General features: G+C 43.6%; 1 protein-coding gene across 2 annotated transcripts in view; it reads left to right on the top strand.

The window, feature by feature from the left end:
- The window catches only part of pde4a (phosphodiesterase 4A, cAMP-specific), a 66156-nt gene that overhangs the window by 35702 nt on the left and 12125 nt on the right, over window positions 1-18329 (top strand). The window contains exons 2-6 of one of the 2 annotated variants that reach the window (XM_058049105.2): window positions 11302-11487; window positions 13349-13385; window positions 13493-13563; window positions 14263-14312; window positions 14463-14575. In XM_058049105.2, the coding sequence (XP_057905088.2) occupies window positions 11302-11487; window positions 13349-13385; window positions 13493-13563; window positions 14263-14312; window positions 14463-14575 (457 nt within the window). Of the gene's footprint in view, window positions 1-11301; window positions 11488-13348; window positions 13386-13492; window positions 13564-14262; window positions 14313-14462; window positions 14576-16158; window positions 17564-18329 lie in introns of those variants that run through there. The other variant, XM_058049110.2, reaches the window with a different exon arrangement.

Below are 18329 nucleotides of genomic sequence, written 5' to 3'. Positions count from 1 at the left end.
GCAGCACTCATGCAGCCCCAGACTATGATGTTGCCGCCACCAAACACAATTATCTTGCCAAAAGACCATAACAAGTTTCTAGTCTTGCTACGATTGACAATAGCAAGGACAATGTCATAGCTCTCTAGTGACGGCAGCACTCATGCAGCCCCAGATTTGGATGTTGCCACCAACAAACACAATTATCTTGTCAAAAGGCCATAAAAAGTTTCTAGTACAGTATTTCCATGAATGACAATAGCAAGGACAATGACATAGTTCTCTAGTGATGGCAGCACTCATGCAGCCCCAGATTTTGATCTTGCCACCAACAAACACAATTATCTCGTCAAAAGGCTGTAAAAAGTAGTATTGCCGCTATTGACAATTGAATTGGAATATTTGTGTCCATGTATACGTGGCTAATGTTGAAGCTATATCAGCCTCCACTCTTATGGGAAGACATTATACAAGATTTGTAGTCCTTTAAAAAGTATGTGCAAGGTTAATGATGGGTGTCTTCCACACCAAAGTCATCCAAACGTATTTTATAGACCTTCTTTGGTGCACGGAGACAGTAAAGGGCCTTCCTCAAAACCTTTGAGCATGCAACTGTCCTTTTTAAGATCATTTAGAGTCCGGTCCTTGTTTTTATTGGTGAATAAACAGACTGTATCTCAGTTGTTACACGCTATAATAAACCCTCTATTGTCTTTTTAGAATCAATATAGCCAAATGCTGTAGTAAAAATAATTATCTTTCGCAGTAATGAGCGTCCGCAAGGAAGTTTTTTTCAGCCATTACACACATGAGTTGATTTAACTGCCCACCAACTGGCGATGCTCGCCAAATGTGAAACCCCGCTCTGCTGTCCCGTGTTAGACTTCCTTAACCCCGTGTTATTGTCGCTGTGTTTCGTACTGTAAATGTCGACATTAAGACGAAAGCAAGCAGGAGCGTGCCTTTGTCATTTTTCGTTCCTACTTACGATTGTCCGAGTAGGCACACTAAAGGGCAAGCTGAGGCGAGCGGAGATGGCGAGGCCCGCTCTGGACACGTCGCCCCCGCCGGGAGCGTGCCCCGGGCCTGGGGGAGCCACTGCGGAATAAAAGAGCCCTGTATGCTGGGTAGGTCGCTGGTAGGATGAATCAGCCACCGTGATTATACAGCACATCCAAGCCAATAGCAGCGACACCCAATCTCTTTACTCCCTCTTCACTGCACTCCCCCACACTGCTTTAGCAATCAGCCAGGTGCTAAATGCCTGGGTGAGGCACGGCTCATGGGTAGAAGAAGGAGGAGGAGGAGGAGGACTGGATTGGTTGTTGCACGTGGAAATAAGCATCTGTGCTGGCTTGACAGAAGAGGAAGCGGGGGCAGGAAATAACTGTCATTCTCTTCTGAGACTTGGAACTGTGTGCTGTGCAGCGAGAAGGAGAGGGTGATAGACTCAGGCAGGTTAATCAGCGAGTTAGATATCTGAGGAGAATGGTGAAGATTGACTGGAAATGTGTGATTTGAAGTAGCTTGAGGGTACGTTTATATAAGAGACAGCAAATACAAACCTGCAAAAGCGTTGTAATATGCATGCCAGGCCAGTAGATGGCGAAGTCCCTTTGGAAAGACACTACATACAAGCAAAACAACATTTAGAGTAGTCTGTGTACGGTTTGTATAGCAGTATAGCTTTACTATCCACTGAGTCAACGCACAGAAATTATTGTCTAAATACCTGGCAACACAAGTGAGTAGCTATACTACACACATTGAGCTCCCCAGTGACGGCAGCACTCATGCAGCCCCAGACTATGATGTTGTAGCCCACAAACAGAATTATCTCGCCGAAAGACTATAAAAAGTTTCTAGTATTGACAATAGCAAGGACAATGACGTAGCTCTCTAGTGACGGCAGCACTCATGCAGCCCCAGACTATGATCTTGCCGCCAACAAACACAATTATCTCGCCAAAAAACCATAAAAAGTTTCTAGAATTGCCGCGATTGACAATAGCAAGGACAATGATGTAGCTCTCTAGTGCCGGCAGCACTCATGCAGCCCCAGACTATGATGTTTCCGCCAACAAACACAATTATCTTGCCAAAAGACCATAAAAAGTTTCTAGTATTGCCGCGATTGACAAGAGCAAGGACAATGTCGTAGCTCTCGAGTGACGGCAGCACTCATGCAGCCCCAGACTATGATGCTGCCGCCAACAAATGTAATTATCTTGCCAAAAGATTATAAAAAGTTTCTAGTATTGCCACGATGGACAATGACACAGCTCTCTAGTGACGGCAGCACTCATGCAGCCCCAGACTATGATGTTGCTGCCAACAAGCACAATTGCCGCCAACAAAATCATTTATCTTGCCAAAAGACCATAAAAAGATTCTAGCATTGCCGCTATTGACAATAGCAAGGACAATGACGCAGCTCTTGAGTGACGGCAGCACTCATGCAGCCCCAGACTATGATATTGCCGCCAACAAACACAGAGACCATAAAAAGTTTCGAGTATTGCCGCGATTGACAATAGCAAGGACAATGACGTAGCTCTCTAGTGACGGCAGCACTCATGCAGCCCCAGACTATGATGTTGCCGCCAACAAACACAATTATCTCGCCAAAAGACCATAAAAAGTTTCTAGTATTGCCGTGATTCACAATAGCAAGGACAATGACGTAGCTCTCTAGTGATGGCAGCACTCATGCAGCCCCAGACTATGATGTTGCCATCCTTATATTTAGCAAACATCAACTGCTTGTATTGTTTCTTGAATTTGCTCATCGATCATACTCATCATTGAAATCCATGTTGGAATTCATTTACAAAATCATGTTGAACCGCAGCTCACCCAGTGCCAGCGGCACTCGTGCAGCCTCAGAAGGTGACACTACCACCATCACATTTGACTGTAGAAAAGACACAATAATCTTGCTGATCACTTGTTTTGGCAGTAAATCTATACTGCTGTACGAGCTGTACACTGACTACTCTTAAGTATTTAATTTCTATAGTTTTGTCCCAATGCTTGGTTACATTAGAGATAGATCAGAGATGGTACGTGTCTGTCTTACATTCACAGACGTATTTATACATTTTTTTGTTGAGTGTAAAACCCGCATGGCATTTTGCACACACAGGTATCGGCGGTGCTTAGTTATTAAATTAGCGTCCTCCTTTTCAGAGAGTCCTTGTGTGTTGAATAAGCCGGGTAAATCGGGCTGTTCTGCTGCGCCACTTCATTTCTCTGCACGTATTCATGCCACAAAGAGGAGGGGAGCTAGATTTGTTGTCATTAATACAGCAGCCTTCAAAGGGCTGCAGAGCGCACAGAGTCAGTGCAGCGATGAGTTTGATTAAACCTCAATGAGAGCAAGAGCGGTGGAGCGGTGTGGGGGGGGGGGGGTGGATTTACATACGTCCCACTAGTGGACTGACCTCCTGCCATTGATTATTCATTAGGAATGATGATGAAGAAGCAAGCCACCGCCGCATCAGCGTTTTTTCCCCAAAGTCTTGTACGGTGTCAGCTGCCCCCGTCTTGCCATCCTCCTGTGCGCAGCCATTAATCAGACCTCTCAGTGGGGGCCCCGATTCAAGCTGAAAACGTTTAAAAACAGTGTGGTTGCAGTATTTTGAATCCTGAAAATACACCCCTCACATTCCAGCAACCATGTTCTTGTATCTTCTCAAGGGATAACACTGTAGTATTTAAATTTTGATGTACTTTAGAGTAGTCAGTGTACAGCTTCTATCTCAATATACATTTACTATGCAGTGAAAAACAGTCAAAACACAGCCATTACTGACTAAATAGCGTCATTGTCTGTGGATGCATGAGTGCTGCTTGTGGTTCATTGATGGAAAATAAATTCCAACTTGGACTTTGACATCCTGAAGCAGACTCTGGGCCACATGGCGGTTTTCCAACATGATAAAGAGCCCAACCCTAAGATGATCAAGGGCCTTGCTGATGTTGGCTGCTCTGCAGATGCATAGCACTCATGCAGCCCCAGACTATGATGTTGCCGCCAACAAACACAATTATCTCACCAAAAGACCATAAAAAGTTTCTAGTATTGCCGCGATTGACAATAGCAAGGACAATGACGTCGCTTTCTAGTGACGGCGGCACTCATGCAGCCCAAGACTATGATGTTGCCGCCAACAAACACAATTGTCTCGCCAAAAGACCATAAGAATTTTCTAGTATTGCCGTGATTGACAATAGCAAGGACAATGACGTCGCTTTCTAGCGATGGCGGCACTCATGCAGCCCCAGACTATGATGTTTCCGCCAACAAACACAATTATCTCGCCAAAAGACCATAAAAAGTTTCTAGTATTGCCATGATTGATAATAACAAGGACAATGACCTAGCTCTCTAGTGACGGCAGCACTCGTGCAGCTCCAGACTATGATGTTGCTGCCAACAAACACAATTATCTCACCAAAAGACCATAAAAAGATTCTACTATTGCCGCGATTGACAATATCAAGGACAATGACTTAGCTCTTTAGTGACGGCAGCACTCATGCATCCCCAGACTATGATGTTTCCGCCAACAAACACAATTATCTCTCCAAAAGACCATAAAAAGTTTCTAGTATTGCCATGATTGATAATAACAAGGACAATGACCTAGCTCTCTAGTGACGGCAGCACTCATGCAGCTCCAGACTATGATGTTGCCGCCAACAAACACAATTATCTCACCAAAAGACCATAAAAAGTTTCTAGTATTGCCGCGATTGACAATATCAAGGACAATGACGTAGCTCTTTAGTGACGGCAGCACTCATGCATCCCCAGACTATGATGTTGCCGCCAACAAACACAATTATCTCGTCAAAAGACCATAAAAAGTTTCTAGTATTGCCACGATTGACAATAGCAAGGACAATGACGTTGCTTTCTCGTAACGGCGGCACTCATGCAGCCCCAGACTATGATGTTGCCGCCAACAAACACAATTATCTTGCCAAAAGACTATAAAAAGTTTCTAGTATTGCCGCAATTGACAATAGCAAGGACAATGACGTAGCTCTCTAGTGACGGCAGCACTCATGCAGCCCCAGACTATGATGTTGCCGCCAACAAACACAATTATCTCGCCGAAAGACCATAAAAAGTTTCTAGTATTGCCGCAATTGGCAATAGCAAGGACAATGACGTAGCTCTCGAGTGACGGCAGCACTCATGCAGTCAAAAGATCTGATCTGATCAAAGATGATCAAGGGCCTTGCTGATGAAGGTGATGCGGTGGCCAAATATGGTGTCTAACATCCACCAGTGGCCCCTCTGATTTCATCATGTACTTGTTCCTGATCCTATCCATCCTGGTCACTCCCAATGAGAACCTCAGCATCCTCATACAAAAAACCAAAGTGTTGCATTTTTGCAAAGTGTTGTCTGCTCTGCAGATGCACACTGGCGGAACATGTTTTACACGTTCCACGTGGGCGATGGCGTCCTTCGGCGACGCACGATGAATAATAACGGTTTTTACTACAACCGTTACCACAGGCCTGATCCAGCAGTGAGAGGTAATGCCAGCAAAAGGCAATTTGTTATCGCCCGTAAAGAAGAAGCAGCTCAGCCGGCACAAATCCCCCCCCATACCCACCCGTATGAGGCCTGTGATCACTATGTTGCTTCCACGCAGTCTCTTATAGTGAGCTGCCCACAGCCGCCGCCGCTTATCGCCACCCTGCGTCCAGGCGTGAGCGTGCTCATGCATGAGCTTTGGAGTGAAAACAAAAGAGTGCAACATGGGGGTGTGTTTTTTTTGGTTTTTTTTTGTCCTCCGTGCGCATGAGTCACTTAGCCTGCTTTCACCAGCTATCATCCAACCGGGGCTCACTATTTGACAGACGATGCAGTAATTGTCAGCTCCCTGGAAATCACAATAGTAACTGTCATGACGACTGTTGATGTGTTTTTCCGACAAAGTTGTCTCCTCCTTGGCTGTTCAAACAGGCGAGGCCTTTTCATAAGACCTCTGCTACCCCCACACACACCCCCCCCCCCCCCAGTGCGTCACTAAACAAAGTAGCTGCTTTGGAGGGGAAGGGAAGGTGGAGGAGAGAAAGAAAAAGAAAGACGTCTCTTACTGTATGAAGTCAGGTTTAAGCAGCTTGCTGAAAGCCGGAATGCTGATTTTTGCAGACACAACTCGTATTCAGGACTCCATTTTTTTGATAAGAAGACACACTCTATATTTGCATTGTGTCCTATATATGTATGTCTATATACTGTTGTCATCATGCCATGTTTATGGTAAATGTTAACATTGCTTGTTAGGGTGAAGCAAGTCGAGTACTTTATGTGTCGCGCCGCCTGCTGGTGAAATGTGGGCAGTGACAGTAACATCCTGTTGCAACAGGACTGCGAATATTTGTCGTCGGGTAATACCCATCCATTCGTTTTCTATGCCGCTTATCCTCACGAGGGTCGCAGGTATGCTGCAATGTACACCCTGGACTGGTCGGCAGCCAATCACAGGGCACAATATAGACAAATAATCATTCATGCTAATTTTCGAGTTCACATTTAAGTTTGTAATTTACGAATTTGTTGTCTTCAAAATGGTAATGGTTTTATTTCATTTGAACATGCATCAGATTACAATTGAATGCATCACATAATCAGTTCACAGTTCCACATGTCCAAAAGGAGTAGGAAGAAGCAAAGCTTATTAAATCCTACCCCTCCATCTGGTACTTTTACAATCAGTAACATTTGTTCACTTCCTGCTTTCCTAATATAATTTAAGTTTTTAGGGTATTTTTTTCAGGTTTTTAAAAAATTCATTCATTCATTTTCTACCGCTTATCCTCATGATGGTGAGTAAATATTATTATTATTATTATTATTATTAATAAAAAATTTATTCATTCATTTTCTACCGCTTATCCTCACAAGAGTGAGTAAATATTATTATTATTAATTAATTACATTTGTTCAATTCCTGCTTTCCTAATATAGTTTAAGTTTTAATTTTTTTTATTTTATTTAAAAAAAAATTATTTTATTTTATTTTATTTATTTTATTTAATATTTTTTTATTTTATTTAATATATATTTTTTATTATTTTATTTTTGTTATGTACCGAAGTACAAGGTGATATGACCATCTTACTCAATTCATTCCATAGTTTGATTCCACATACTGAAATGCTATCGCTTTTCAACGTAGTCCTAGCATATACTAAGTGTTTCAGGAAAAAGGAACGCTTTCTTTTGAACTCGTTCATGCACAACACTGACTGTAGGGTTGTTATTTCATGTCTAAAGGGCTCTAATAATACCAAAGGGGAACTATTATGCTCATTTTTTGACCCTTTTGTATTGAGTTGTGGTCTCCTATAGAGCAGCTACACACAATAACCCGAACAGAAAACTTTTGTGATTTTCCAGAATCTGCACCTATTCCAGCTGTATTTCGTTTGATTTGTGCTTCCTGCCAAAAACCACCCACGGTCCGCCTCCAGGGCATGCCCACTCACACAGCCAAAGTGAACCATATAAGGAAGTCTGCCTTTCTGTGACATCACAAAGGAACGGTTTGACCACGCCTTTTCAAACCAAGCGTTTTGAGCCATCTCAAAATTTATTTCAGGGCTCACTTAAACATCATTATCTGAAACTTTGGCATCGTTTAACACGGGAATTGAACATTGGAGGGATCACTGTGTATAATTTCTGGGGGAGTGCGCAACACCAGTTACTGATTTTAGGTGCAGAGTAAACGCAATGCTAATATTAATGATAATCAATACCAGCCCGTGTTTGTAACGTCTCAGCTTGTTTCTGCCACCATTCCGAAAAGTGCTGCGTAATGAGAAATAAAATAAAACAAAATGCATTTAAAAGCGCGACCGTGTAAGACAGCCCCACTCTCACCCCGATGCTTTATTAAGGTTCCTATCTTGGATGTCATCGGTGAATTAGTCCTGCTTGACCCACCCCACCTTGTTGGAAAAGAAGCTATTTCATGGTCTAATTGTTGTAATGCTGGTGGGGGAATGACGATGAAGGGCGGCCCCGGTGGGTCGGTTCCCATCTTAAAGGCCAAGCAGAGTGTCGTTTTTCCCCAGCGAGGATGTTGGGTGTCAAAACACACAACATGTTTTGGCCCTGTTTAGTGGAACGTGTAAACATTGGCACGGGTGGAAGTGGATTGTTGGGAGGGGGAGGGGGGAAGTAGGGGTTGACTCAACCAACCTCCAAACTTTCTTTATCTTGCGTCTTGCTGGGCGGTTTTCTATCTTGCAAATCCTCATTGCACACACACACACACACACACACACACACACTCTGGGTGAGTGTTGTGTTGCCTGTGGTCTGTTACTGATCAGCTTTCCTGTTGCAGCAGAGCGACTGTGAGCCGTGAGATAAGGACACTGAGAGCTGGAGGGGCCCCATGGTGGGGAGGTAGAGAAAAGGGGGTCGGACAAACAAGAGTCGCTAATATATTAATCTAAACGGCGAGTGAATAATAATAATAATAATCACTCATGATTGTCTTTGCCAGCAAACAGAAGAAGTATTGTCGATGAGGTCGGGGGGGGGGAGTCTTGGGGAAGACCTGAAAGGACCCCGCTCATGCATGGATTAAGAAGACCTGCATAAATCCAGGCAACAAAGTGAGGAAGGATTTGAAGCATCCATGGCCTGAGGATGAGTGCCAGGATATGCATGCTGATGCACTTTGACTCTGCCGGCATGCGGGACAAAAAGAGAGGAGGTCCTTGTTATTTGAGCCGGTGGCGAGGTCAGGTGGTTGTGGGCCCAGCGTGAGCACTCCAAAAACTTGATGAGGTAGGGAGCGAGAGTTGGGGGCGGTGGAGAGACGCTGATACGGAATAAGACGGGGTATTTTTTGAAGTGGGGTGGTTAGTTTTTTTCGGGGCGGCGATGACTCAGAGGAAGCTGACACGACAGCTGACGTTATGGGACGGTCTCGAGGGTCCTCCTCCACCTCTTCCTACGGCGTCCTCGCTCGTATCGCCGGGGTCGCCTGGCGATCAACTTCGTGGATATGGCGGATCCTCGCTGTTCCGCCGATTGAAACTGAACCGCAGCATCCAGGAGCGCAGACGCTCGTCTCAATGTTATAGCAGGTACCCGGGCCCACATCTCATAAGAATAAGACCCTTTTGTGGGTGAGGTGATCTCTTATCTTGTCATTTAGACACACATCCAAATGTAATAGTAATGGTAATGGTTTTATTTCATTTGAACACGCATCAGATTACAATTGAATGCATCACATAATCAGTTCACAGTTCCACATGTCCAAAAGGAGTAGGAAGAAGCAAAGCTTATTAAATCCTACCCCTCCATCTGGTACTTTTACAATCAGTAACTGTTACATTTGTTCACTTCCTGCTTTCCTAATGTAATTTAAGTTTTTAGTTTTTTATTTATTTATTATTTTTTTATTATTCATTCATTTTCTACCGCTTATCCTCACAATGGTGAGTAAATATTATTATTCATTATTTTTTTTTTATTCATTCATTAATTTTCTACTGTTATACTCACGAAGGTGAGTAAATATTATTATTATTATTCATTAATTATTATTATTTTTTATTATCTTTGCATTTCTTTTATTAATTAATTAATTCATTTATTTTCTACCGCTTATCCTCACAATGGTGAGTAAATATTATTATTATTCATTAATTTTTTTTTTTAATTAAAACAAAATTTATTCATTCATTCATTCATTTTCTACCGCTTATCCTCACAATGGTGAGTAAATATTATTATTATTCATTATTTTTTTTTTTTAAATTAAAACAAAATTTATTCATTCATTTTCTACCGCTTATCCTCTCAATGGTGCGTAAATATTATTATTATTATTATTCATTAATTATTATTATTTTTTTATTATTTAAAAATTTCTTTAATTAATTAATTAATTCAGTCATTTTCTACCGCTTATCCTCACAATGGTGAGTAAATATTATTATTATTCATTTTTTTTTTTAATTAAAACAAAATTTATTCATTCATTCATTCATTTTCTACCGCTTATCCTCACAATGGTGAGTAAATATTATTATTATTCATTATTTTTTTTTTTTTAAATTAAAACAAAATTTATTCATTCATTTTCTACCGCTTATCCTCTCAATGGTGCGTAAATATTATTATTATTATTATTCATTAATTATTATTATTTTTTTATTATTTAAAAATTTCTTTAATTAATTAATTAATTCAGTCATTTTCTACCGCTTATCCTCACAATGGTGAGTAAATATTATTATTATTATTCATTAATTATTATTATTTTTTATTATCTTTGCATTTCTTTTATTAATTAATTAATTCATTTATTTTCTACCGCTTATCCTCACAATGGTGAGTAAATATTATTATTATTCATTAATTTTTTTTTTAATTAAAACAAAATTTATTCATTCATTCATTCATTTTCTACCGCTTATCCTCACAATGGTGAGTAAATATTATTATTATTCATTAATTTTTTTTTTTAATTAAAACAAAATTTATTCATTCATTTTCTACCGCTTATCCTCTCAATGGTGAGTAAATATTATTATTATTATTATTCATTAATTATTTTTTTTTATTATTTAAAAATTTCTTTCATTAATTAATTAAGTCAGTCATTTTCTACCGCTTATCCTCACAATGGTGAGTAAATATTATTATTATTATTCATTAATTATTATTCTTTTTTATTTATTCATTCATTCATTTTTTACCGCTTACCCTCACAATAGTGAGTAAATATTATTATTATTATTCATTAATTATTTTTTTTTTTCTTTTATATTTTTTGTCACGTCTCTCTTAATGTCTCCTGTCATTAAATAGATACACATTAATAATAATAATATCCGCACTGTGGCCACACAGATCTGGGTTGGAATCAACATCATCATTCATTGATCATAAAAGAATGAATAAAAAAAGAAATGCCCCAAAAGAGTTTTCAATTGTCTTTGTAATAAGTCAATCTTTGGGCCTGAAGGGATCTCAGGCTGAATGTTGGTGTAGGCTGTCTTGGCCCAGAGAGGATTGATGCATCTCATTTTGCTCCACAATACTCTATGATGTGTTGGTAAAGTGTAATTTCCATGGCAGCCGTGTGGCGGTGCGCCAGTCCAAGAGCACCCTGGAGCAACAGCTGCATTTTTTTTTATTATTATTTTTTTTAGCACCTGTCATATATTTTTCCTCACGAATCGTGACGCTTCTCTTGTCACAGCTTATGTTTATAATGTAAATATTATAGTCTAAATATTATTTCTTGTGTCCCCGACCTGCAGCTTCGATTCGGAGAATGGCCCCTCGCCGGGCCGCAGCCCCATGGATTCGCAGGCGAGTCCCGGGCTGGTGCTGCACCCTTCCTTCCCCCAGAGCCAGCGTAGGGAGTCCTTCCTGTACCGCTCCGACTCCGACTACGACACGTCCCCCAAGACCATGTCACGTAACTCCTCCATCAACAGTGAGGGGTAAGAACCAACATGGCAACCGTGAATCCACTTCACAGAGAACAACTGAATCACACCTTCAACTGTATTATTATGAGCGATGAGGGGTTGCGTTCAAAGACATCACGTCATTTAAGATTAATGTACTTGTTTTTGAACATCCTCTTCATGTTTTTCTTTATCTGTTTGTTTATTTACACACTCCAATTATAAAGCAGTCTTTGTGATGTTCCGAGGGTCCCTGAATGCATCTCACCTTCTTGGAATGACAATGAGAAAATGCCGTTCCCAGGATGAACGGAATGTGATGCATTGATGCTCTGCTGTGCTCCTGTCTGCCGTCATGACAGAGGCGTGTGCCCATGTTGTGCCCATTATGCTAAAAAATGTAACCACCCCCCCAAAAAGTGCCAAATAACTACACCCCTAAGAGGTGCCAAGTACTCTCTACAGTTGATTAAGCAAACATTGTACTGTATGTAGGCTGCACGGCGATCAAGTGGTTAGCGCGCAGACCTCACAGCTAGGAGACCCGAGTTCAATTCCAATGTACATGCGTGGGTTTTTTTATCCGGGTATTCCGGTTTCCTCCCACATTCCAAAAACATGCTAGGTTAATTGGCGACTCCAAATTGTCCATAGGTATGAATGTGAGTGTGAATGGTTGTTTGTCTATATGTGCCCTGTGATTGGCTGGCGACCAGTCCAGGGTGTACCCTGCCTCTCGCCCGAAGACGGCTGGGATAGGCTCCAGCACCCCCGCGATCCTTGTAAGGATAAGCGGTTGAAAATGAATGAATGAATGATATTAGCTATGCTAATTTGTCATGCTTTTATTTTGAATCTTATTTTGCATTGAACAGAAAGTCAATGCTGTGTAGGTTTCATTTGTCCATAGGTATGAATGTGAGTGTGAATGGTTGTTTGTCTATATGTGCCCTGTGATTGGCTGGCAACCAGTCCAGGGTGTACCCCGCCTCTCGCCCGAAGACGGCTGGGATAGGCTCCAGCACCCCGGCGACCCTCGTAGAAAATTTATGAATATTTAAGCATTATTAGAGCCCTCTTGACATAAAATAACACCCCTATATTGACTTGTAAACTGTTATTACCCAAATAAAATGAAACCTTTTAGGGGCTGCACAGTGTACGAGTGGTTAGCACACAGGCTTCACAGCTAGGAGACCCAGGTTCAATTCCACCCTTGGGGCATCTCTGTGTGGAGTTTGCATGTTCTCCCCGTGCATGCGTGGGTTTTTTATCCGGGTATTCCGGTTTCTTCCCACATTCCAAAAACATGCTAAGCTAATTGGCGACTCCAAATTGTCCATAGGTATGAATGTGAGTGTGAATGGTTGTTTGTCTATATGTGCCCTGTGATTGGCTGGCCACCAGTCCAGGATGTAACCTGCCCCTCGCCCGAAGACAGCTGGGATAGGCTCCAGCACCCCGGCGACCCTCGTAGAAAATGAATGAATATTTAAGCCTTATTAGAGCCCTCTAGACATAAAATAACACCCCTATATTGACTTTTAAACTCTTATTACCCAAATAAAATGAAACCTTTTCTGTGTGGAGTTTGCATGTTCTCCCCGTGCATGCGTGGGTTTTCTCCGGGTACTCCGGTTTCCTCCCACATTCCAAAAACATGCTAGGTTAATTAGCGACTCCAAATTGTCCATAGGTATGAATGTGAGTGTGAATGGTTGTTTGTCTATTTGTGTTCTGTGATTGGCTGGCCACCAGTGAAGACAGCTGGGATAGTTTCCAGCATGCCCCGCGACCCTCATGAGGATAAGCGGTAGAAAATGAATGAATGAATGAACTGTATATGATGATATATGGTGTCAACATAACTTTATTTGAACACTTTCATCCCCAGGCATGCCGAAGACATGATCGTCACTCCTTTCGCTCAGGTTTGTTTTCACACAACATTGCATATGAGTGTAAATGTAGTAGAAAAATATGCGTAACAGGTGGCGTGTCAACTCCTTTTCCTTCCCTTTGCCCGTCCATCTCTCAGGTGTTGGCTAGCCTCCGAACTGTAAGAAGCAACTTCACCATCCTCGCCAATGTCACAACCCCCACTAACAAGTCAGTATCATGCTTCCAAACACCAATGAAACCCCGCCTCCCCCCCTCCCTTTCTCACCGCCTTCACTTGCAACCCGTCACGACTTGCTTGCTTAGTTTGCAGAGTGCGTGTGTGTTTTTAGTTTGTGTCGCTCAGTTTGCCACCCCTCGGGGAGGTATTTTTGCCATCACGATTTTTTGGCAACCGTAACATTGCAGTTATTTGATATTCCTCCTGATTTTTATTTTTATTTTATTTTTTTTCTCTAACGAGATGGTCAATAACTGTAAAATTATGCTCCGTTTGTGATGCAGAAGGCCGCGGGCTATTGTTTTGGCAGGCTTTCAGCCGCCACATCAATATGATATATAATGCAGCACACAATTATCAGCATCTATAATTATGCGGCGGTTTCCTGAAAGTGCCTCCCTCGCAGCTTAATTATGAAGTAGGCTATTTGAAAAAAAAAAAAAAAATTATAAAAAAAAAAACACACCTCACCGACTTTGATCAAAAGCATGAATATTTAAAGTGCAAAAACAGAATTTTGAAGCATTTCACCACATGCGGCGCCTCCACTGCATATAAATGTGATAATATTTATATCCCATGTGTGAGTAATGCCTTTTGTTTGCTTTCATGGTGTATGTGTGGCAAAACCCAGCAGGGGGCAGCAGCGTGCGTTTAATGCTGTAATGCAATGATGATTTTGTCCACAGGAGGTCACCCGTGACAAGTCAGCCCACTGTTCCCCAAGCTACCCTTTCTGGTATGTTGTTTTAAAGCATAAAATAATAGTCATTACTTATAAATAGCTTTTTATTGAACAAAATATGTCTCAATCTTGATATACGGTGAATATCAGTTATGTGTAGTCTGTGTTATCAATATGTTTATTTATTTCTTGGAACTTTCCCAGATGAGACATACCAGCAGATGGCTCGGGAGACTCTGGAAGAACTGGACTGGTGTCTGGACCAGCTGGAGACCATCCAGACCCACCGCTCCGTCAGCGAGATGGCTTCCAACAAGGTACCGCCAGACACAAGACCGCTTTTTGGGTGCAGAAAATGAAAAACAAATGAAAGTGAATGGAATTAATCAGTTCCAGGGTCAAACTTCCACATGATTATACCTTCATTAACTGTGTTTTAAGTAATGGGTGCTATTTTTCATACCCTAAACCAAGGGTCTCGTGACCCATTCTAAAAATATAATTTAACAAGAAAACTAAAAATATAACATAACATCCAAAATGGAAAAATACCTGTAATTTTTTTACAATAAAGTCAAAATACTAAGAGGAAAAAAGTTGTATTACAATTTTTACTAGAATAAACTCATAAAATATCATTTTAGTAGCAAAATTCTGTTATTTTTCATAGGTTGTAATATTATGAGAAACAAACAAAAAAAAATCATGTTTGGAAAATCCATTCATCCATTTTTTATGCCGCTTATCCTCACTAGGGTTATGCTGGAGCCTATCCCAGCTGACTTTGGGCGAGAGGCGGGGTACACCCTGGACTGGTGGCCAGCCAATCACAGGGCACATATAGACAAACAACCATTCACACTCACATTCATACCTATGGACAATTTGGAGTCGCTAATTAACCTAGCATGCATGCATCTCCATATTTTGCTTTTATATTACAAAATATCAAAGTGGTCCTTGGATCCTTTCATTTGTCAAGTTTGACCCTTGATATCAAGGTATCATATATTAATATATATTAATATATCATATATAGCACTCAGAATTCATACCGGTTTCCTTTCTTCAAAAAGTACTGCTGTTCATGTGGTGTTGCCTTCAAGCTGACTGGTAAATTTGAGTTTAAGCGAATAGGCTTTCAGAGAATGGATAATGATGATGTCTGTGGATGGCTCTGAGAGGCCAATGATGAAGTCCAGTTAAAAAAAACAGACCTACTGCTAATGGTGTTTATGCTACATGGGCCAGCACTCCTGCTTCTGAAGGCCCCAGGCCTTCCAGGGTCAAGTTAAAGCTATTATAAAGCCTTTAGTGCATGAACTGCACAGTAAATGTGTGTGTAGGAGTTCTATTGTATTCATGGGGGGGCGTTTTGAGGATGCTGTCATGGGACGCGCACCGAGGGGACAGGAAAGAAGGGGAGGTGCGGGGCGGGTGGCGTAGGTGTCGATGGTCCCGATGCTGATGTGTCTCCGCTGTAACCTTGGTTGCTATCGAACAGCAGCAGGCTCTGCCTCTGCCTTTTCGCTATTGGTTCGTCATTCTGACCGCAAGCCATGTGGTCTGGATGCGAACCAATGAGGGAGCAGGTGAGGCTCTTTTAATAGTGTGCCTTCTTAAAGGGACAGTGCTTGTTCCAGTCTGTGTGTGTGTGTGTGTGGCCTTGCACTACAAAACAATGGCAGCTGTTCTTCTTTTTTTTTGTATGCTGTGTTTGTAGTTGTGTATGTGGAGTACAGAAAATGTCACCATGTTTGTGGGGGGGGGGGGTTAAACAGACGCTGTGTGAATATTTAATACAACCGAGCCAACATTGATGGAGACGCACACACGACTAGTCTCTCACACTCTCATCCTCACATATTCTCCATGTTCTCGACAGACGTACACACACACACACACACACACACACCGACCGCCTGGCCGCGCATGCGCACCGTTGCAGTCAGCAAGAAGCCAGCAAGCGCAGGCATGCACGTGCATGCGCGTGCAGCCACACCGCCTGATTAGCTTGCGCGAGCCGTCTAGATCATCCCGGGAAGGAGGCAAACGGCGGAAGAAGAAGAGGAGGAGGAGGAGGAGAAGAGGCTGCCCAAAGCGGCGGGATTAGTCTGAGGCATCCTTTCGGGCTGGGAGTGACGCGGAGCGGGCCGACTGGGGGATCAGCGTGAGACAGCACAGACGGAGGACAGAGGACTGGGCCGGCACCCTCTTGGATCCCCGTACGGTGGGGGGAGGGGCGGTCGACGCAGGGAGAAGGAGATTGTTTTTCCAGATCCAGGAACATTGGCCCGGATCTCTTTCTGTCCTCGACTTCTGCCATCCTTTTCATTTCACTGCTGTCATCTGATTCCCCTTCTGTGTCCCCCCCCTCAACCAACCCCCCCTTCCCAATGTTCCCGCTGCTCCCTTTGCCTCCATTATTTGATATCCGGGTCATCTTTGGGTGCTGTTGTCCCAACCGCCCAAATCATTTCTTCAACCATCTTATAATTCCGTGATTTTTGTTTAGCAAGCGTCCTCATCCTGCCCGTGTCCGCCCCACTGCCCTCCTCTCCCTCCCCAGGCTCGTCTCCGTGCCCTTCAGACGGTCCCTCTCTGTTTACCTCCATCTTCCCTCCCTTCCGCTCCCGTCTACCTCCACCCTGCAGTGTCTGTGGATTTGTATCGGCCCTGATCACCAAATGGGATGAGATGTAGTCTCCACAGCTGCCGGATCCAGGGGGGCTGCTGGGGGGGGCGGGGGGGCGGCCCGCATCTTTAGCTCACAAGTGAGGCTGGACTGGAGCCGTCTCTGGACTGACCGGTGGACCGCTCCGGGGTGCTGCATGTAGTCCAGAATAGTCTGCACCCTTCCCTCACCCCGCTCCCCCCCCCCACCACCCTGCCCCCCCATTCCTTCACCCGCCCCCGGGGCAGCCTTCACTCTGGAGTGCCCCGGCCTCACCCTGACGACGCCCTCATGCCAATGGGGCACCTGCAGTGCCCCCACCCCTCTCCACTATCGCACCTCCTGCCTGTGCCACCGGCCCAAGCCCCCAGTGACCCTCAATATGGGTGTGGTGGAAGCCATTGACCCGACGCCATCCCCCTGCCCCTCGCCCGTGCCGGGGGGCTACCGTTTGCCCCGCTCCTCCAGCTACAGCCCCCTGCAGGGGAGGGCAGGGGCAGAGCTGGACCTCGGCGAGGCGGCCGGAGGGGTCCTGGAGGCCGGGGGGACGACGGCGCAGCGCAGGACCCCCCTGGTGGATCTGTTCTGCGAGACCTGCTCTAGGCCCTGGCTCATCGGGTGGTGGGACCAGGTAGGGGCTTGCAGAGGGCAAACAAGGCCTGGAGGCGGCCATCTTGGATTGCTGGGCTCATCAAGTGTCCCTACCGTGCATGTGTTAGCAACCCCTCTTTGTATTATTCATGTATTTACTCCAAAGATACATCCGTATGTGGTAATTTTGGGAATATCTGTCATGATTCCAGGTACTTTTTAGTGTTACAGCATAACTATTTTTAATTTTATCCCAAATCTGGGCCTCCTGCTACCACCAGCGGCCTCAATAGAGACTCATAAAGATGTCATTGTCAAGAAAAGGCAGTTGCCTCCAGAGATTTCACCAAGCTTCTGACAGATTTGTTCCCGTGTTGAGTTGAGTGCAAGGCCCCATTTTGCATGGTGGTGGTCCCAAGAGAGAAAAGACAACGGCAGGTGTATGTTGTGTTTGTGTGTCACGTCTGTGCAGCGTTTGCTTCATTAGTCAGTGTCAGAGGAAGTGTTGTTTGTCCTGGCGCTGTGGGAGTTGTTGGTTGGCAGCTATGACTCAGCGTTATAGCATCGGAGAGTGGGGAGAGAAAAAAAAAAAAAGCGCCAGAGAGCAGCCACCGCCAGCCTGAAGTGTGCCAGTAGACTCGGAAGGTGGGGGGGTGGGGGGGGGGGGGGGTTGTCAGAGCATGTATTTGTGACAAGCGAGGGGTGGGTGGTGCAAGAGGCGAGATAACAATGAGTGATGGTAAACAACAATGGCAGGAGGGTGTTTTTTTATGGCGTTTAGGGCAAAGCGGGACGAGGAGGCAAGG

Source organism: Doryrhamphus excisus, linkage group LG16 (genome assembly GCF_037039965.1).
Source record: "Doryrhamphus excisus strain RoL-2023G ecotype Guam linkage group LG16, RoL_Dexc_Guam_v1.1, whole genome shotgun sequence".
NCBI classification, from domain to species: domain Eukaryota; kingdom Metazoa; phylum Chordata; class Actinopteri; order Syngnathiformes; family Syngnathidae; genus Doryrhamphus; species Doryrhamphus excisus.
Note: the sequence above shows the minus strand (reverse complement) of the source record. Positions and strands in the feature narration are given on the sequence as shown.